This window comes from Lepidochelys kempii, chromosome 12 (assembly GCF_965140265.1).
Source record: "Lepidochelys kempii isolate rLepKem1 chromosome 12, rLepKem1.hap2, whole genome shotgun sequence".
Classification (NCBI taxonomy): domain Eukaryota; kingdom Metazoa; phylum Chordata; order Testudines; family Cheloniidae; genus Lepidochelys; species Lepidochelys kempii.
In genome coordinates, this window is record NC_133267.1 from 10,683,937 (window position 1) to 10,705,080 (window position 21,144).

General features: G+C 40.3%; 1 protein-coding gene across 5 annotated transcripts in view; it reads left to right on the forward strand.

Moving 5' to 3' along the window:
- The window catches only part of ESRP2 (epithelial splicing regulatory protein 2), a 61,182-nt gene extending 40,953 nt beyond the window's left edge, over positions 1-20,229 (forward strand). For 2 of the 5 annotated variants that reach the window (XM_073307561.1, XM_073307562.1), the window contains exons 13-16: positions 844-1,042; positions 2,357-2,552; positions 3,352-3,529; positions 18,923-20,229. In XM_073307561.1, coding sequence (XP_073163662.1) covers positions 844-1,042; positions 2,357-2,552; positions 3,352-3,529; positions 18,923-19,081 — 732 coding nt within the window. In that variant the 3' untranslated portion in view covers positions 19,082-20,229. Of the gene's footprint in view, positions 1-843; positions 1,043-2,356; positions 2,553-3,351; positions 3,530-14,208; positions 14,321-18,922 lie in introns of all 5 variants that reach the window. The other 3 variants (XM_073307564.1, XM_073307565.1, XM_073307563.1) reach the window with 3 other exon arrangements.
- The last annotated feature ends 915 nt before the right edge of the window (positions 20,230-21,144 follow it).

A 21,144-nucleotide genomic window follows, 5' to 3' on the forward strand; every position in this document is an offset into this window, starting at 1 on the left:
TTCCAGGATTGGAAGGGGATGGAACTGTTATCAGTCGTCATCTACTCTGCACTGGTGGCTATCTTTAAATCTTCTCCCACAAGTAGGTCCAGTGCTGTGGGAAACACAGAGGGTAGGAATGAGTCTCTTTAAATAGCGTCCCTGCTTAGAGGCTGGGTTCACTGAACCGCAGTGAGAACAGGCAGCCTGGTCTGGCTGCCTGAGCAGCAGCTGCACAAGATGGAACAGCAAGCGGCTTTGCCCTGTTCCAGGGAGTTATCCTAATATCTGTACTTTTGGGTGTGGTCCACAGGAAGCCCTTGCTTTTGTAGAGCAGCTAAATTGGGACTGGTTTGAAGATTAAATCTTAGCTTTTGTGAAACATTTTGGAAGGAGAACATTTCTAGTTTGGTTTGAAAAGTCTCAATATTTTTGGAGGGGTTTGATGAAAAATTCAAAATGGCAAAGTATTCATTTCTAATTTAAAAATTCTGTTCGTTTTTTGGGTTCATTTTAGAGGTTTACGTTTTGTCTTCCCCTCCAGCTTCTTCCTTTTTTTTTGTAGTAGCCGAAAACTGGAAGAATATTTTTTAAATGGGGGTCTTACTTCCTCCCCCTTTTTTTCTACTAAAGGGGAGGGAATATGGGAGGGAGAGACACACACCCCTAAAAATCAAAATTGAGCAAACTTTCATTTTGTTAACAAAAATTTGTTGAAAAATATTTTTTTTTAATCAAAACAAATTATCATTTGTTTGAAGAGCCATTTTTCATCAGGGTTTTTTTTCCCTGTCTCTGAGAACAGCCATGGTGTTTTATGCTCTGGGAAGTCGATCTTAGCATGATCTGTTCCCGATTCCACAGGGACGACCATCAGGTGATGCTTTTATCCAAATGAAATCATCTGATAGAGCCTTTTTGGTGGCCCAGAAGTGTCACAAGAAAATGATGAAGGACCGCTATGTGGAAGTGTTCCAGTGTTCAGGAGAGGAGATGAACTTTGTTTTAATGGGTGGCACTTTAAATCGTAGTGGCTTATCCCCACCGCCATGTAAGTTACCATGTAAGTCTCCAATTCTTCTGCTCTCTGCTGCTAAAGGCTGATATGTGGTAGGTGCTCAAGCTCTGTGGCCTTTCACCTTTTTGACTTGGGTTTTGCCATGATCAATAATCATCCATCTGTATATAGCTGAGATTGGAAGTTGTTCCCTTGGGCAATAATGGGAGTGATTGAAGCATTTTTATTATGTTTTCGGTGGTGAATAGATGTCAGAGATGCCTTGCCAGTGAATATGTTGTGCACTTTTGCTTTTATGGGTGTACTGTTCTTCTGAGCTCTGCAGTAGACTTGCCTGTAGTGAAACCTGTTTGGAATTGGATTATTTTGTTTTCAAATTGAAAGAAATTCTTTACTATAGCTGCCAGTGAATGTTCTTGCTATTCTGCCTCTGAGCATTGAGAAGGTGCTACTCTTGGGGATAGCTTGTTTTTGAAGGAAACATCCATTGGGATACATTTCTAATGGAGTGGGGGTGGTAAAATTGGATGGATTTTACTGGCTGTCATCTGTGAACAGTGTTACTATCCCTACTGTGTACTGAACACTTCCAGCAAATAACAATAATTTGTCTCTTTCTTAAATTATAATCATTGTAGCATTTATATATTCTTAACATTTGGGACTTTACTGTGGGCTGATGATTTCCATTCAAACTTGTTTGATTACCCAATCACAATGCGGATAGTGGTGTATGTTTTCATTAAAATATAGATGGCCAAATTTTCCAAAAAAGCTAGGTGTGCAGTCGCATGCTGAATCTTCATATGAAAAACAGGTATCTGGGCATGCAAATGAATCTAATTAGCCATTTGTATTTACAATATCCTGATATGCTCATCAGGTTGCAGTAGTTGCATGCAGACTGTTGGTTGAGAATTGAAGGTACACTTGTGTACCTAACTTCTTTGAAAATCTGTCCCACAGAGAGCAACTTCTGCTAGAAGGAAAAGAAAGTATAAGTGTGCGCACATGTGCGGCCAATGCCCTGCATTATCTATTCATGCGGCTTCATACTTTCTTTGACTAACTGTGCAGCTTCCTAGTATCCATTTTAATATGGCTGAGGCTACTCCTCTTCATGCTCTCGGTAGGTATTGTTTATCCAAGTATCCCAGAAATCCTGTTGTTCCTGTTGACATGATAGGTGTCTCCACTGAGAGAGGGTTTAAGCAGACGGGTGAGCTTTAGTTCATTGTGGTCAGATGCTCTTAGCATGGATAGTAATCACGTTGGAATAAATAATTCTTCTCCCATCTTGTTCCCACCCCAGGCCAATTCCTGTTTTGATTGGTCTGTTTTTCTGGTTTGTTTGTTTAGGTCTTTCTCCACCAGCGTACGCTGCTTTCCAAACAGCCGCAGCAGTGATCCCAGCAGAAGCGGCACTTTACCAGCCACAAGCTCTGTTATCAACAACCAGGACTCCCCAGGCTTCTGCGGCTGCCCCTCCAACTGTTACCTACTACCCGGCTCAAGCTGCCCAGCTTTATATGAACTACACAGCTTACTACCCCAGGTACCGTGGGGCTGGTTGCCTTCTGCTGCTGAACCTCAGAATCCATTTCTTTATACAAGGAAACTCTTGTGTCACCCATGCAGACCTTTAGTTTGTGTTTCTGATCTTGACAGTCCTGAGAGTTGCTGATGTTTATCAACAGGGGCAATGATGGCCTAGGGGGCTTCATCTAGGCCTCTTAATGGGGCTTAGCCTTTGCTGGAGGGGATCAAGCCTCCTTCAGGCAAGCAAGGATGTTTTAGACACTAGGTATGTCTACAGTGCTGTGTGAGGTGTGATTGCAACTCAGTAGTCATACTGGTGCTAGCTTTAATCTAGCTAGCGTGGCTAAAAATGGCATTGAACACATGCTGGCAGAGCCTTCAGCATGCGCCGTACAAGCCCAGAATCCTGGGTACGTACTCGTCTTCGTAGCCCCTTCCGGTGTCCATGACACCTCGTCTCATGGCTATTTTTAGCCGTGCCTGCTGGGGGTATGCCTACACAAGCTGCAATACCATCTCCAGTTGCATTTGTAGACATACCTATTGCCTGTTTTTTAAATAGTCAGCTTATTGTACTGGGAAGAGCCATTATCTGCTAGCCTGGTGGTTTAGAACTACTGATTTGTATTTACTCTGATGTAGCACTTTGTAGGTTTGCAGTAGGGTTGGAAATGAAGAGCATTCAGGAGCTCTTCCCCCAAGCTAATATTGAAACTTCAGTGAAACTGACCCATCTCAAACCTTTCTCCTACCCCAAGCCCTAAAGCCACCCATTGGTCACTGATAACCATTCTGCTTCGCTCTTTCCTTTTCAGTCCTCCGGTATCGCCTACCACGGTGGGGTATATTGCAGCTCCTCCTGCAGCGGTAGCAGCTGCTGCCTCAGCCACACACACTCCAATGCTGCCCCAGCCTGGAGCTTTAGTTCGTATGCAGGGCTTGCCTTATAACACAGGAATGAAGGAAATTCTCAGTTTCTTCCAGGGATACCAGGTTAGTGTCCAGTCCCTCTCCTCAACATCTACCTTTCTGTGACTTGGACTTCTGATAGCTATTGTTCTGTGTCAATCTTACTAAATCTTTGCTTTGAGGAAAAAGAGGAAGGGACCTGCTGGCTATGCATTCGTTGTCGTATGGGCCATGTCTGCACTGCACACCACTGGTGGTGGGGGTGGGGGGAGTAGGGTGCAGGTAGCTACACGCCGCAGTGAAAAGCCTGCTGAGTCCACACTGCGGTGTGTAGTTAGTTACATGTGCCAATAAAAGGCTCGGGCAGAGGGGAGGCAACCGGGAGCTATTGGAAACTTTCTCCACTGCCAGAGCCTTTACTCACCACCGTAGCCTTTCCCTGCAGTGCAGAAAGGCTCTGGCAGCAGGGAAATAGCACCACACTACACTACTAAAAATAGCAATATAGATTGGGGGAGGCACTGCTTGGGTACATAGAGAGCCAGGGAGTGTACTTACGTGGAGGGTTTAGGTGTGTCTTTACTTGCCTAAGCAGTGCCTCACCATCTACACCACTGTTTATACCCAGGCTGGGGGGGCATGTATGTACTTACACACTGCTGTAAGGAGTGTGCAGTGCAGATATACCCAGGGTCAGCCAATGGTGGTGTGTTGTGTCATGAGTAAGTCAAGTTTTACAATAAGCACATCCCAAAATATATTTATGGAAATTTCATTTTTGTTAATTATAGTAATTCTGATTTTTCTCTTCAAAAGTTAGACGCGTGACCTAGCGGTCAGGAGCACAGGTGTGAATGATAATTTCAGCATTGAAAGGCTCGTTCTGTGACTTGCGTGGGGAGGAATTGAGATGCATCTGTGAAATGAGGGTGGTACCAATGTATCTACCTACTTCAGAGGCATTTTACAAGGCCTAACTAATTCCAGTCAACAGCAAAATATATCCTCCAAACCATGTTTTACCTTGAACAAATGCTCTAGACACCATCAGCAGTTAGCTAAATAATTATCACATGAACTGAATTCCAGTTAATAGGCAAGTGAGCATCAATTTACCATATATTTTTTTTAAAGATAAAGAAACTGATCTGCATCCATAGGATATCCATTTATTTGAATGTGTAGATTAGTCCTCCCCTGCATATTCCTGCACAGATATCAGATGAGCTTTGTTGATACACCTGCTATTTAAATCTATCTTCTGTAACTGAACACTTGCAAAGGCAAAAATAACATTGTTTAGGAGATAATTTAATGTCTGTGAATAGCAATACATGGTACAGATTCCATCCGTTTGATAGTAGGGATTAAATTGTACTGAAACATTGGAAAAATGTAAAACTTGATGTAAGTTACATTTAGGCCTCAAGCTACCATCTGTGTGGCTTATAAATAGTAAGTAAATGAGACTGTCCAGCCATACCAGCCGTGTTGCTGACTTTTACGCTCCTTTAGAGACTGCAATGCAGATGGGGTTTTTTGGTTTTGTGTTTTTGGGTTTTTTTTTCTCTTTGTGGGTAGTGGCAAACTTCAGGCAAGGAAAACACTCAGAATAAGGAGACCATCATTGTACGTTAATTTCTCCAAGATTCTTATAGGTCTATAGTAGACTTTGTTTTGTAATGCATGATATCAGCCATGTGATCTTGTCTGGGCCAGAGAAAACACTTAGCTATATATCTTAGGAGCTATTTCTCTGATAATTAGGGTGGAAAGAAAACCAAGTTGTCTTTGGTGTTGTTGAAATCATATTGCTCTGGTCTTGCCAATTCAGAAAGAATTTTGCACAGTTTGGGGAATTAATGGCTTCAAAATCACAAAACTCTTGGGTAAATTTTGTGTAAATTCTGCTAAGAAATTCATCTTACTGTTTTTCTAATCAGCTGTGTTTTTCGCTTTGTCTGAGAAATTTTCTTCTAAGGAGAAGTTCAAACTGAAGTGATGTGTACCTGTTTTTTCAGATATGACCGTGACTCTTCAGCTACTACTACTTCATTTCTATTGATTTTAATTAACTTTTTAAAACTAAATTTATTTTTATTTTTCATTTTTTCCCTGCTAGCTTTTAACATGAGATTTTATTTTGAGAATGTAGAATTATGTCCTGCATCAAAACCTCAGGTGGAAAAGTAACAAGAAAATATGTGAAATTAGACCTGCCCCCATCCGTGGATGGGACTGCACAGGGAATTGTTCGTGGATCAGTGAACTTTCCACTTCTGATAGCTGGGTGTTATTAACTAAATCTTATATTTATCGTATACAGGTTTCAGTTCTGTTGCTTAATTTGCCCCTTTCCATCACCTTAAATGGAAGGTAGTTTAAAGTGTGTGTGTGTGTGTGTGTGTGGCACATTTAAAAATTTTAAATGTATAGGAATGTGTTTATGAATCAGAACTAGATGTATACTCCTACTTTAACCTGTTCCCTGGTCACAAGAAATAAATACCTACCCTACTCCACCCAAAAATACTTTTAAAAGTGAAGCTTAGTCATGACATTTAAGGAGCTGGTTGCAAGTGTGTTTTTCATCACTTGCCCAGTTGAATTATCTTTCTTAGAGTTTATGAGGTGAGGAACACAGCAAGATATTTAAAAGTTTATGCATTTTACTGTCATTGGCTACTGCTGATCAAAGAGTGACTGATTTAATTAAGTCTTTAGAAGATGCTGCCTTGAGTAGATCAGGGTTTAGAGTCTTGTAAAGGAGCTGAGAAAGCACTACATGATACATGTGCTAGTCCAGGGTTTTTTTAATTTACACACGCCCATGCACACATTCACTCCTGCAATAATCTGGAAAAATACTTTTGTAAGTAAAAGGTCTGATGACTTATTGTGTTGGGACAGTATTTTGTCTCTGGTAAGAAAATCTAATGTTATCTCCTCCCTCCCTCCCCCACTCCCCCATTTCTTCTCTTTCTACTGCTACCCAGAGGATGTATTGAACGATGCTTCTGGTCCTTTATAAAGTGAGCCCTTGTTAACCACCATTGGCATGGGTATGATCTTAATCCCTTTGTGAAAATAATTGAAGTTGATTTTCAGTGGACACGGAAATTGGATCTGAGATGCTGAGAACAAAGGGTGATTTTTATCTTTTGTGTATTCCTGTCTGAAAGGGATGAATTAAGTTTTATTTATTTTCTGCTGTTTCCTTGTCTGAATCTCTTTGGTCTTCAAGGGCTTCATGTACTGCATGTATGCACACGTTGCTACTTAACTGAAAGCAGCTTTCACACCAGACCTGCCTCCTAACAGAGATACTCTTGGCTTACCATGTGCTTGAACAAGCTGGTCTCAACATCAGTACATGCTTCCAACAGTAGATAGTGTTAAAATTATAATTCAATATTTTCATCAGTTTGGCTATCAGTATTGGCTTAATCCTTACAGCACCATCAGATGCTCCTATGATTTTTTTAATTAAGTTAAGAATTCCTCCATCACAGTTAAACATTCATGATGCTTTCAGTTAACCTCACAAAAAAAATCTACAGAGCAGTTAATATAATTGTCTTTGGAGATGCTTGAAAAAACCCTCTCTCTTGTACTGCAACGTGCAATACGCTTGTGAACGTTTAACGTTCAATGCTAGCACGTTACCATCCAATAATTCATGATGTAGCTTCTAATTATTGTATTGCAGCGAATCCTGGGAGATCCCATCATAGCCCAGGAGGCCACTGTGCTAAGCATTGTACAGATAACAAAAAGATGGTCTCTACCACAGATAGCTACAGTCTAAGACTGTCTACTCTAGCACTTCTGTTGGCAAAACTTTTGTTGGTGAGAGGCATGAAAAAAAAATACCCCTCTGACTGACATAAGTTTCACTGACACAAGAGCCAGTGTGGACAACGCTATGCTGCAGCACTATCAGCTGCGCCGCTGTAAGGTCTGTAGTGTAGACATAGCCTAAGTATAAGACAAGAAACAATAGGAGGATCTAGAAAGACAGATGGGGAAACACAAGGAAATAATGAGACCATACAGGTCAACATGATTGGCAGTGGTCTCCACACATCAGCTCCCTAATCATTTGTTAAAATTTTTGGAGGGATTTGAAGGAGGACTATGAGTCAGTCTGGATATTTACTGCGAGCTCCTATCCTAACTTGAAAATCGTCTATTTCAAGGAGAACTGGATTTCTGGAATTTATTTTTAATAATAAAAATCCGCTTTTCAGCTCCTGAAACTGTGTCTCTGTCAGGGAGAAGGAATAGGGGAAACCTAGGTGGTTGATTATATTCAGCACTAGCAAATTGTACAGTTAGGTCACTGCAGCAGAACACTCTAAACACTATTAAAGCTGAGAGGAATTAAGTAAATGGTAAGTGAATGATTTGGAGAACAGCCATCAGCACTTGCAGACACACAGTGATGTTTTTATGCAAGGATAAATACATACCAAGTAAGCAAAGGTACTTTTTGCCGCTATTTCTTTAGTTATTTTATGTAACATGTACTTGCTAAATCTGCTGTGTGTTGTACACTTTATCCTTACATTTGCTTAGTGGTTAATTAGTCTTCTCGTGCTCACTAACTGAACCAATGAGATTAAGGGGAATGTTCCAAGACTCCAAGAATAATCCAAGCTTTTGATGTTTGCTACTTTCATAAGAGTGTGTGTGCCGTTAATAGAATTGTGATACTCTGGAACAGAAAGCAGATTTATCAACCCAGTTAGTCTGGATGTCAGTGTAGTCCTGTTCACTCAAGCATTGTGTTTCATTCAGAACTACAGTCAGAAATGATATGAGCTGGGAAGACTGAATTTGAGGGATTGCAGTCAACATTTGAAACTTGCTTAAAGCTTGTGAGAGTTTTAGTCCCTACTTGCTGAAACAGGGCCAGGGTGGAAACCTGGTGCCTGTTTTACTGTTTTTATATGGGATAGGTTTAAAATAAAATGAATATCATTTAAACCTATACTGGGTTTATGTATACCATTCCTCATATGTAGCTATAGAGGGTTTTGCAATGTATTTATTCTCTGACTCTTCATAGACACAGAATTCAAGGCTAAGTGCTTTTTTAAAAAAAGCGGTAATGAGGAGGTGGGGGAAATGGACGAATGGCAAAATTCCAAGAGCTTTAACAACTCCTCTCTCTCTAATACCAGGACAGCAGACTTCACTGTTGCTGACTTCCCCTGGATTAAGCTTTGCCTGAAATGTATTTTTGAACAAAGAAAGTATTCTCTGTTTTCTATGGGTCCTTTTTGAAATCTGACACCTTTCACAGTCCTAGGGGGGGATAGCTTCTTCATCCATGTCTGTTGCATCCTCTAGCTGCCAATTCTAGTCACAACACCTTCTGGGGTGGGGGTGGGAGGGAGTAGTGTGGGGGGGGGGGAGTGGGAGATAGTTTCACTTAGCATAGCTTTGCAGGCAAGCTAGCAAGCAGTAGACAATATTGTATGACTTTTCCCCCTCTAAAATGGAACACAGTCATAGCTCACAGACATGTACTGCTTTGGTTCTGAATTTAGATTGATCTTTCAGTTGGAAGCACTGCCCGCAAGGAGAGAACCTCTCTAAAAATTGGGATAGTAAATTTTGCTGTTTACCATTGCTGTCAACTAGCTGTTTGTCACACCTTAAGCAATACAGTTAAATGGCACCACTATTGTGATGGGATGTAATTGGAATGATACAGGTCCCTCCTTTACTACCTCTTCCACCAAACATTTAAGATTGTCTCTGCTGCTGTATTATGGCACTTTGCTTCAAGACCAAATACATCTAGACTGAATCAGTCTCAGTCACTTAGGGATTCCTCCCCTCCCTAGGACCTATTCTCTGGTGTGGGCTCACATTTTCAGAGGAGGCTTTCCTAGCAAACTCTTCTGATGACTAGCCCAGTAAATCCAGAATAGAATTGCTGCAGCTGCATCCCTGAAGTGGCCATTTTGCCTCGAAAGGCTGCAAGTTGTACCTCCTTTCTAGCTGGAAACTATTCTTAGCTCCTATTATGTTTCCCCTTAATTTCCCTATTCCCTTAGGGCTTAACTAAAATCAGTTTCTAAACCATTTAGTTAAACCAATGAACAAACCGTGTGTAGCCAAGCCCTTATTCCTGTTTAGGTGGTAGATACTCGCAGAGGCACTAACATAGGGTGAGGGGAGAATGGAATTCGGTAGGGCTAGTAACGTGGTGAGAGGAGTGCACTAACTTTTTGCTTCTAAAGATTTAGGTTCAAATGCATGTTTTTAGGAAAGGAGTGGAAAAGCAGCATGATCTCCTCAGGAAGCAGCACAGGTGATCTCTGCATAAGATGATAGGCTAGCACAGCAGAATTATTGCAAGTCAGAAATTAGTAAATGTTGGAAGAGCTGTGTGAAGGACGCTTGTGGTATTCCTTATATATCGTGTATCAAACTAACCTTTGAAACAGTAGAGGGAATATTTTTCAGGCAGAGAATGTGACTCTTGGGATGGACTGAGGTAAACCAGCAAAAGTAATAGCCCCTTGGTTACTGCTAGTGAGGGAGAGGTGAGGCCACCTAGATGGCACATGCGTTTGCAACTCTTGGTTCAACTTTCCCTTGGAACATGAAGTACTACTTACGATGCTGTAACTTGCCACTCAAAAGCCATAAAACCCTCAAACTGAGGAACTGCAAGAAAACAGATGAACATGGAGCAGAGAGAAGGAAACAATGGTACAAGAATGTCTTTAAATGTAGAGTGCAGGATCAAGTAATTGTAGAACTCTACTCGTTTAACAGTATGTACCTGAGAGACAGAACTTAACAACCTCTGACACCCAAGGGATGGATTAACTTTTTTTCCTCTCTCTTACATTTACGTTTTTGCCAGTTCATATTAGGACACTAGAAAAGACCCACTGAGTCTGGAAATCCTCTTGATTTGGTCAAACAGGGTTGTTGTTACCTCCTCCCTCAGCCTTCATAAATCTAGATTTCTGACAGCGATTTTTCAATGGGAAAATCCTACTATCAGTCTCATTAGTCAATAAGAGATTGATCCTGCTCTGATATAAAATGATTCAGCCTTATCTTTGCTTGCTAAAAGGATCGACCTTTTTCCTCTATTCAAACCAGCTTCGCTACTGAGCATCCGCTCCCCTCGGTACCAGCACTCTATTCCTACCAGATGCATTTTTCACCTGTTCTTGGTCTTTTGTTCGTGGCCACTCTGCAGTGTATCTTGCCATTTTTTTTCTAGCCCGTAAAGATCCACCACTTGCTATTGCTTTGCATTACTTTCTGCTGCCAAGCTACCATCTTGGTGCAAACTTTACTCCATACCTGGCTCCAATCCTACCTACCCACTGGGAGACCCGTAGCACAGGGGGGCACGCAGAGTACCATTTCCTGCTGCCCTTGAGATCAGGATCAAATGAGGAACCCTTTAAAGAAACCCCACAGTGGTGATGTGCGTGCAGCCTCTTCTTGGCTCTTTTCTTGTGCCTCTCCCCACTAACTTCAGCTGGACTTGATAGGCACCTCAGGGTGAAAAAGGAATCACTTTGTCCCTGACTTAAGGAAAATGTAAAGGAAAAATCAATCTATCTAAGAAGCAGCTCCCTCCGCTTCATCAGTATCAATAAACAAGACTGTTCTGTCAAACAGAGGAAAAAGAGACACTGGTTGACGAAAAAACATTTTCAATAGATGCTTGTTTTGTCGATGAATAATTGGATAACAGGGGTCAGCCGCTGCTGCTGTGCAGTTGAGAATAAACTCTCCTCAGAAACTTCCAGTTTTCTGAGTGAGTGAAAAGAGAGTGCCCACTGAAGAGAATGTCTTTGAAAGTGCAACATCTATATTCAGGTTAGATGTGCTGAGGCCAAATTTGATATGTCACTGGATTTATAAAGCTTTTCAAAATGACTTCCAGTTCTATGAGTTCACAGCTGGTTATCTTATCTGGGATTTTCAAACTGGCTTATCTGCCATTGACTGTAATGGAAGCAGAATTTTTGAATTATTTGAAAATTTCACCTTTTGCCTATATGAATGAATAAAGGCAAAGAACATGTTATTGAACATGACAGCTTTTCAACAGCAGGAAATGGGGTTTGGCAGTAGTTTTTGAGCTGTCTGCTTCTGAGTTTGACCTACGTAATGTTGCTTTTTGTCATCAGTACAATACGTGGCATTGGATGACTTCTGGCATAGTGCATTTTTACATTGTTGTATAATTATTTCACAATCTCAAGTTGGTAGGGGACTGGTAAAGCACAAGTACTGAGCCTAAATTAAGAGGCTTAATACTAATGACATGTCCCTGCATTCAAAGCTAGTAACACTGCAATTCCACTTTGGACACCTGAGCTGACCTCAGGTTCTTCCACTTTTGGTCATCCAGTCTAATAGTGGTGTACCTCCTCCTTGCTGGTTTAGGAGGCTTCTGAAATATAGCCAACATCTGAAACATTCATTTAATGCTCTATCTCAAGTAGTTTGGAGTAGCTGTCATTTTCTCACTAGAGACAGTTTCTTGTATGACCTCTCCTATTGCATTATTTCCCTAACTTGATTTACAATAATGACTTTGTAATTTTTTTTAACCTGGAGCTGTTCAGAAGCATTTACTATTCCATAACCTCTGTTTAATTAACTTAATACAATCTCTCCTCTTATGTCTGTCCTTTAAATAAACAACTCTTTAAAAAAAACCAAACACAATAGTTATTCAAGTTTCCTGCACGCTTGAGCTCATGTTTTATACCAATCTCTCTTCTTGCTGTTTCTGATACTGTAATTTTTCCATTCCTTGCTTTTCTTGTTGCTTATGCATATCAAGTACCTTTTTAAAAAAAAATACTCACTAGAGGCTACAGAGCTTTCCCTACTGTAAATCTGCTGATAATCTATAGTATCTAAAGTATGTACTATATTGAGACATTCCTTCCAAAGAACAAACTTACTTTTTGTAGATTGGTTTCAAGGGCAGGTCTGGTAGCTGATAATTAATATTTGCACAGCCTGGTTGCCCTGGTAGAGACTATCTAGAAAAAACTTCTTACGTTTGTACTTAACGGAGTGGGTCTAGATGTGAAGGTGGTTAGAAATCTGTAGTGAAGATTGTGGGGGTTCTTTCTCTTATGGTTTTTGGGCTCTTGGATGTTGCTCTGTGTAGTAGGTGTATTACGAGTTCTTTAAATTTCACTGTAGGTGGCTATAAAATGTCTCTTTTATTTTCTTTTATAAATACAATATTTATTCTTCCCTATAAACTGGCAGGAGACATTTTCCGTATCAAAAGAAACAAAGGGCGGCATAGCAATAGAACCCTGTGTGCTTGGGGATAGTGTAATGTGCCAATGCATGTAAAGGAAGCCATTTCAAAAAAGAAAATTCTGCTTCTTACTGCAGAAAGGACATAATGTAAACTGGGTTTGCGTACCTCTTTGCTGCAAAGTAGCATGAACCATTCTAGTAGTCTCCACAACATATTCAGGTGTTCTCTGGGATTTGTTTCTTTCCAGTATGTGTGCTTCTGGAGAGATTCTGTATAAACCAGCATTTGGTCTCACCAATCAAGATCTGTTTTATGACTTTAGACACAGACTTGCACCATCCCCTGTAACAGCAAGCACTTCTTGTGCATGGTTAAGATCTTTGACCTGATTCTTCTCTCTTAGGCCTAGTCTATACACAGCTTTTGTACTAGGGTTGCCAATTTTGGTTGGACGTGTTCCTGGAGGTTTCATCACCTGACATAATCAATGACAGGACAATCCCGGAGGGCTGGCAACCCTATTTTGTACTGGTATAACTTTATTGGTTAGGGATGTGATTTTTCTTTTTACCAAAATGGTTATACTGGCACAACTCCAGTGTGGACTCATTTATATCACTATAAAAGTGCTTTAAACTGGTATAGCTTATTCCCCTTCCTGTATGGGGGTAAGCTATACATAGGATGACCAGATAACAACTGTGAAAAAACGGGACAGGGGGTGGAGGGGTAATAGGTGCTTATATAAGAAAAAGTTCCCCAAAACGGGACTGTGCCTATAAAAACAGGACATCTGGTCACCCTAGCTATACCTATGCAAGCACTTTTATACCCGTATAAATGCATCCACCTGTGGAAGTTGTATGGTTTTAGCTATGCTGGTGTTAGGCACAGAGGTACAACTTTGGCTTTTGTGTGTGGACAACGCCTCATGCTGGCTTTTCACCAGTGTAACTCTCTACTTCAGTGGAGTTAATGTCTTATTTGCACCCCTGTAAGCAAGATCAGAATTCGGACCTTGGTCTCTTCTTCCTCTCCTCATGTCAATTTGTGCAGTCTAGAAAGCATGCTCTCCAATCCCTGTGAGATTCTCTGCTGTAACATAGTATAGCTCTCTGATATGTAGACTTTGTTACCTGGCACATAATTCTCAATATCTACATGCTGTTGTTCTATGAATATTAAGGAAGGAAAGGGTATTTGATTGTTTAAATTTCCTTATTAAGGAAGTCTTGCATTACAAAAAGCTACTATATGCAGTATATAATCTCCCCCATATTTCTTCCATAAACCTACCTCCAACCAACTCTTCAAGTAATGTATTTTAGTGATTGCATATAAGCTGTGTGTGTCAAATTCACTTTGTCTCCTGCCAGTTACTGTAGCTGATGCTCTTAATTAAGGTTGCAAATGTAGTCTGTGTGGCTTGCTGTACAAAAACTGTTCCTTCTATTGCTGATTATCGTGTATCACACTTGTACTGTAGTATGCACCTGATGACTACAATGGCCTTATTCAGCTGAACGATCAAGCAAGGAGTGTGTTACAAGCACCGAAAGAGTGGGTCTGTTTGTAACTGTTTGTAACTTCTAAAGAAGGTAAGATGGGACTGGCAGAAGCTGGGTCTCCAATGGTGAACGGGAAGGGAAATGAAGGGCTTGGTGATGTGGAGATTGTTTTTCCTTCCTAACTTGTGTTTGGGAACCTTGCTCTAACCTTCCCTGCTCCTGTCCTATTTAAAAAAAAAAAAAAATCAACTAATCTGGTGAAACTGAGGCTACTCCTGTGATCTGTGGCTGATGGGACAAAAGTGGTTTAAATGGTGGAGGTTATGTGACAACTTGGCTTTGTGCAAAGACATTGCTGTTAAACTTTCACAGTGGTTTATTACCATTTGCTGAGTGCTCCATGTGAGGCTTTTAACCCAGGGCTTTTATTCTTGTTTGTTGTACATAGCAAGAAAACTTCTTCTAACCTTTACTTCAAAAAAAAAAAAAAATAGGAAGACAGTCCTTTAAAAAAAAAAACAAAAAAAACAACCCCCCCCACCTTTCTCCATCTTTCTTACACTGTAAAGTTGTCTAGAAATGAATGCTTCTCTGATATCTCCTGCTCACTTCGCACCAGTGAGATCCCCATTCCTTAGAATTGGTCTGGAATGTTGCTCTGTCAATAAGCGTGTTTGTTTTCTTTATATGTGTGAGTAAACTTGCTAATGGTGAACTATCCCAGTCGTCCATTGCAGTCTGATCCCGGCTTCCCCAATACACGTTTACACTTTGGCCTGTGAGCTGGGACTTCTTGTGAATCATTCACATGTAGTAAAGGTAACAGACATTTGAAAAGTGTAATGGATATTGATTGAACTACTAAATCCTTCAATGAACATATTAAAAAACAGAGCATATAGTTATAGACAAAATTGTGCAATTTGAGGGCACAAAGCAATATTAAGATATCTTTATTATTATGCTGTAGGTTCAAAGTATTTCCCTGATTTAGCAGTATGAGTAGAACAACTTCAGAAACTAAAAGAAAACAAAGTAGGAGAGGGAGGCAGTTTATCCCTGGAGTCTGGAAACTTTGGTTACTTCTTCAGGATGAAATTCACTCTTGTCCAGGGCCAACCCCAAGACGTGAACCTCTTAAGCCCTTAGGTCTCTAAGCTTTGTACAGGCCCTCTGCTGAATGCTAGAGCACTAAGTTTTGTATTGCTTCATTCCCATGTAAAAAGTTTGCTCCTGAATCTTAAATACTAAGCTAACTAACTTTTTTTTTCTTTCTAAAGACGCTTAGATTTATTTTTAAAAATAATTATTCTAATACTTTTTGGAAGAGGAAACCAAAGCAAGCATTTGAGAGATCAAATGGCCCTATTTTAAATTATGCATTTAAATGTTCCGCTAATGTTCAAGTTTTTTCAGCGCAGGAACAAGTGACAAAACTTTATGCCTCTGCCTTGATATTAATTGTAATGACAATAGTGAATTTTGGCATTTGTGTGGTTGTAATGCATAATTCTAATATGACCTAAAAAGTATTAATGACTTCCATAATATGAAGTCTCGCCCCTTTAAAAATCCTACTGATTAGTCCTGCTGCCCCCCCGCCCCATATGTATAATGTCATTTGGAAATAGATGACTTACAAAGAGTTGAGTTATCTGGTCATTAGCTTAGAGTGGCTTTTCTGTAAGCCATTTGTATCAAGGCATTCATGTCCGTGTGATTTCACTATAAGGGCTGTGGCATTGAAAATATCACACCTGTTGGGGAGTAAGTCATCTGAAGGCACTGTGGTATAGTGTTTAAAAGAGCGGGGACAGGAGAATCTCTGGTTCATTCTGAGCAGATACATAGACACTCACTCTCTGTGATCCTGGGCAAGTTATTCACCCCCTCTTGTGTTTCACCCATGTCCTCTGGAAAATGGGGTTAGGAACTGGGCCTTGCTACAGCCTGATGGGAGCTGAGTTCTCTCAGACTAACAGACTACAAAATGAGTGGTGGTGTAACTTTATGCAGCCTCGGGTACTGAGGTATGAACATCTCTGGTGCAAACCACCAGAGAGAATAAATATTTGCCATGATGTGTGAGTACACCTCTACCTCGATATAATGCTTTCCTCAGGAGCCAAAAAATCTTACTGCGTTATATTGAACTTGCTTTGATCCACTGGAGCGCACAGCCCAGCACCCCCCGGAGCGCTGCTTTACCGCGTTCTATCCGAATTCATGTTCTATCGGGTCTCGTTATATCGGGGTAGAGGTGTATATCATTCCCCTCCTCTGAATGAATCTTCAGCCGTAATTCCCAAAATTAATACGTTTACTTAAGGCATCTAGATTAAAACCACAGGTTAGTGTGTTAAAGTGAACACAGATGAGCTCGGAAAAGAGCTAATCAAACATAGGCAATTCTGCCTCTTGCAGCACCTGCAGCCTGTTCTGTTAGCCTTCCATACAGGTTTTTAAATGAGTTTCCTGCTACTGATATTGCTTGTTTCAAAAAAAGAGGGGTTGGGGGGTGGGGAGCACATGCTCGATTATCATAACTACATTATTTTTTTTAAAGGCATCCTATCTCATACATTGATTTAAAAACCAAAGCTGCTAAGGAAATGCTTTTTGCTGTCTCCTGTGCTCAGTGGTGTAACCATGCTTCCCATATGCTCCCATTGCATTTGGGTCTGGAGAATAAAACTCACTCATGACTGACTGACCCCAATATACTGTAGCCGTGACTTAATCTGCCAGAGGTTAGCAATCACAGATGTAGGTGCAGAACCCAATATAAAACAGACCCAATATAATTTTGTCAGTGGTTCTACCCAAATGAAGAGCTTCTTCCTCTTTAAGTGCATTAGTAATCTGAAATCTATAAAGCTGATTTCTAAACCTAACTTGGGCTTCTTACAGAAATTTATGTTTAAGGTTCCTGAAGATTTTTTGGCATGCTGCTTTCCTAATTCACCTTGTTTCTGGAGGGAGAAATGTATCAGTATATGGATCTAATAGTGTCTGTGCTAACTGCCCTGTTAAGTACCTCTAGTTCCTAACATGATTTGTTGCTTATAATTTAAGACTGCTTTTATTGCCTACTAAGCAGTTGGGTGAGTGAAGTTCTGGTATGTGCTGGCTTTACTTCTACATGTCAGAATATAAAGTTGGTGAGAAACTAGTATGGGAGGTAACCAAAAAGTGAGCGTTTTGCCATTTCTTTTACTGTAACAAGCATATATGATAGCTTCATTTTTTGGCGGGGGCAGGGGGGCTGTGAATGTTTTTCCTCTTTAAATCTGAAGGATATAGACTCCACAAAGCAAGTATTAAACTTGAGCTCTCTTTTATTTATTTATTTATTTATTTATTTATTAATTTTTTTAAACGGTGTGGTGTTCTAACTTACCAAGTGTTTGTGTTCTTTCTGGCAATGAGTTGACCCCAGCTTAAGTTTCCAGCAAATGAATCTCTTGTATTCAGAGTTTTTGCTGCTTCAACTTTTGATTTCTTAACTTGGTTCAGATTTATTAAATCAAATATACAAATGAGATTTCCAAATTTACCCTTGCAAGGGCTTCCAGGATGTCTGGTATGGGGGCACAGACAAGCTGGGGCACATCTGCTGAGTGGATTTTATACTTGATACTTTGAGGTTAAATCCTAGAACATACCAGGGCCCGTGTTTCACCCCACGTAAATTAACTACACTGACAAAATGGTCTCATTTCCCACTACTCTTTCCGCCCCCTTCCCTGCATATTAACAAAGGTTCCTTTTGATTCAATTGAAGTACTACAACTTTTACTTCTCTGGCTTTGGGGGATAATTTAGTTCTGTTAATTCTCATGCATCTTCTCCTCTCATGCTGCTCTACCCACACTTCCCTTTCTGGTGTCACTGTCTGCCTTTTTTTCCTTTTGGGTTAGTATTCATGCTGCTTTAATAGTCCTCTTTCTGTTTTTCTTGGCCAATAAGCCAGGTAGCAAAAGCATACTTCACTGCAGGCTGAGGTTTCCTTCCTTGCTTGGCCTATCTACTAAATTTTATACCTCTTCTGTCTTGGGCTAGTCTACGCTTCAAACTTAGGTCAACATAGCTACAGCGCTCAGAGGTGTGACAAATTCATGCCCCTGAGTGCTGTAGCTATGCCAACCTAGTCCGTGGTGTAGATGCAACTTAGTCGATGGAAGAATGCTTCTGACAACCTAGCTACCATCACTTGAGGAGGTGGAGTTCCTACAGCGATGGAAAAACCCCTTCTGTCACTGTCGTCTGCCTCTATACCATGTGGTACAGCGCAGTAGCTATGCCACTGTAGTGCCCATAATGTAGACACATGGCCTTGCTAACCTTAAACCTCAGTAATCGGCAGCACTTCTGTACTGGACTCTCCTCCTGGAGCTACTTCTGAATCTTTCTGACCCATGCACCAGCAGAATTCAAGTTCTTTCTGCTGTGAACTAAAAAACAGCTCTCAGTTCAGTCTTCAGTCCTTTATTCTCTGCCAGACTTGGCTGTTTGTAGCCACGATGATCTGAAGCTTGGCAGATGAAGTGTTTTTATGTATAAAACTCTGAACTGCCTTTCTGTTGGTCTAAAGCAATTAAAGAAACCAGCAAGTGTTAGGGACAAAGCCTACATCTGTGGTCTTAGGTTTTAAGTTTCTCTTCCCCCTCCCTTGTGTTCTTATCCCTGCAGCTCCACACAGATTCTATTCTTGTGCTTTACAACTTTAGTGGCCAGCCCAGTGGAGAAGCGTTGGTGACTTTTCCAAGCCTGGACCTGGCTAAGAAAGCAGTGGCTGAGAAAAATGGACGGCTCCTGGGAAGTCGCTATATAGAACTCTATCTGGTCTAACCAAAAGACTCTTGGGGGGAGAGGGAAGGGAAGGGAAGTAATACTAAACACTGTGCCTTTTAATAAAACAAAAAGTCTTCCCTTGCTATCCACACAGCAGTAAATGTGCCTTCTCAGCCTGATGTGGTAGGGTGCAGGAGTGATACTTGTTCCTGTATTTAATTTGAAAAATCTCCTGCCCTACACCAAAAAGAGAAATAAAAACTATACAACTAATTTCCTTAAGAAAGAGAAGGACAATTGATTTCAGGGTACTTGTTGAAATACTGCCACCCAGTTAACCCGTGAGGCAATCCAAGAGCACTTCAGCTATCACAGCCACGGAGGAAGAGGGGGAGACTTAATTTTTGTTCTGTAGTGTTTGAAGTGGAAAGTGAAACTTGGTTTGTTCAGATTCTTTTGTTTTAGGTTTTAAGAATTTACCCTCAGCAAAATGTCTCCAGAAAGGGCTGCTGAAACTTGCAGCTTTCCCAAATTGTAGCATAAATCCTATTGGATTTTTTGTTGTTGCTTTCCTTGACTGGAAAATACCCAGGATGCCACATCCAAACGGAATAGGAGAAACTTATTATTATTATTGTGTTTTGTAATGCAAAAGCCATATCAGTCTTTCCTATCAACATACGTGCTGCCAATGTGTGAAGCAAAAAGAACCCCAAACTTTTAATTTCTACAGGACAAAAATGGCACATAAACATTGAGTACTAGTAAGTTATATTTTTTATTTAAGCATAATAGCTTTCAGATACTGTATTAAAGATTTTGCTCTAGTTTATGTGCATGCAGTTTGTTTACATCTTTAAACTACTTTATTTGTATATTATGAAGCAACAAAATTGTTGAAATCTAAACCTTCTAGTGCATGCATTTTTCCTTTCTTCATGTGTATATACATAAGCTAGAAAAACTAGTTTGTCATGTAGCATGTGTTTAAAAAGACATCTGCTGTAGAAGCACTAAATGATTTTGTTTTTACTGTGCCTTAATTCAAGCCTATTCGAAGTGCAATACCAGCAGAGCAAAATGTCATGAGTCCTGTTGTGACAGGCTCATGGATGTCTGTGTACACTGATCTTTTTTTTGTTGGTGTACAATTTGAGTTGTACTGAAAAGAATGAATGATGTATGCTTCTTTATATTACAACAAATAAAAGAGATGCTTACAATGTGTGTTGGCGTATTAAGTGCCTGTGTTCCTTCATCCAAACACATCAAGGTGATGTAGTCCCCCACTAAAGTGTTGGTGGTGTGACTGTGGCTTAAGATATCTTGCTGATGGAGAATACTGAAATATGTCATGTATATAAAAGGTAAGCTTGTTTGTTTATTTATTCTACAATAGGTAATCCTAGTTCACAATGGGGACAGCTAACCCAAGCCATAGAACATGGCTAGTACTCATCCAAGTACAGCAGTTAGCTCAGAAGTAATACAAAACAGTCTTCTGGTTTAAAAAAAAACCAAAACACAAAAAAACAAAACAATGTGCAGAGCTGTTGGCAAGTAGCAGCTATAATTCAGCCTTTGTGTGTTCAGATGGTATTTTGAAAGAGAACCCAAAGCAAAAGGGTGGCTTGACAGTATCAAATTCATTAGTACTTCACGGCAATCTAACCTCTACCTGCCATACCTGGAGTTGCAGGAAGCTTCTGATGCAGTGGTGAGACATGCAACTTTCTGCCTCTTAGTAAATGTCATTAACTCAAGTTGTGTAGCCCATCAACAAATTTATTTTTCTAAGTATGCTGTGTGTATGTATATTTTGTAAAAGAAATTTAGATTTTGCAGTCTTGGAATCAAGCATGCATGGATTTTGTAAAACAATTAATTATCTAGCTCTGTAACTTGTAGTACAGTTTCATAAAGGCATATAATGAGTACATATGAGATTAGACCATTTCAAAGTTAATCCAGGCAGGTGAAATGAGAAATTGCAAATTTGTGATAATTTCCCCCCTTGCTCTTACTACTTAATACCTTAAATAAGTAACAGTTAGTTGATGTTGAAAAGTCTCTAATTTATTTAGCCCTTTACTTTTTCTGTGTCTCTGCTTAGATAGTGA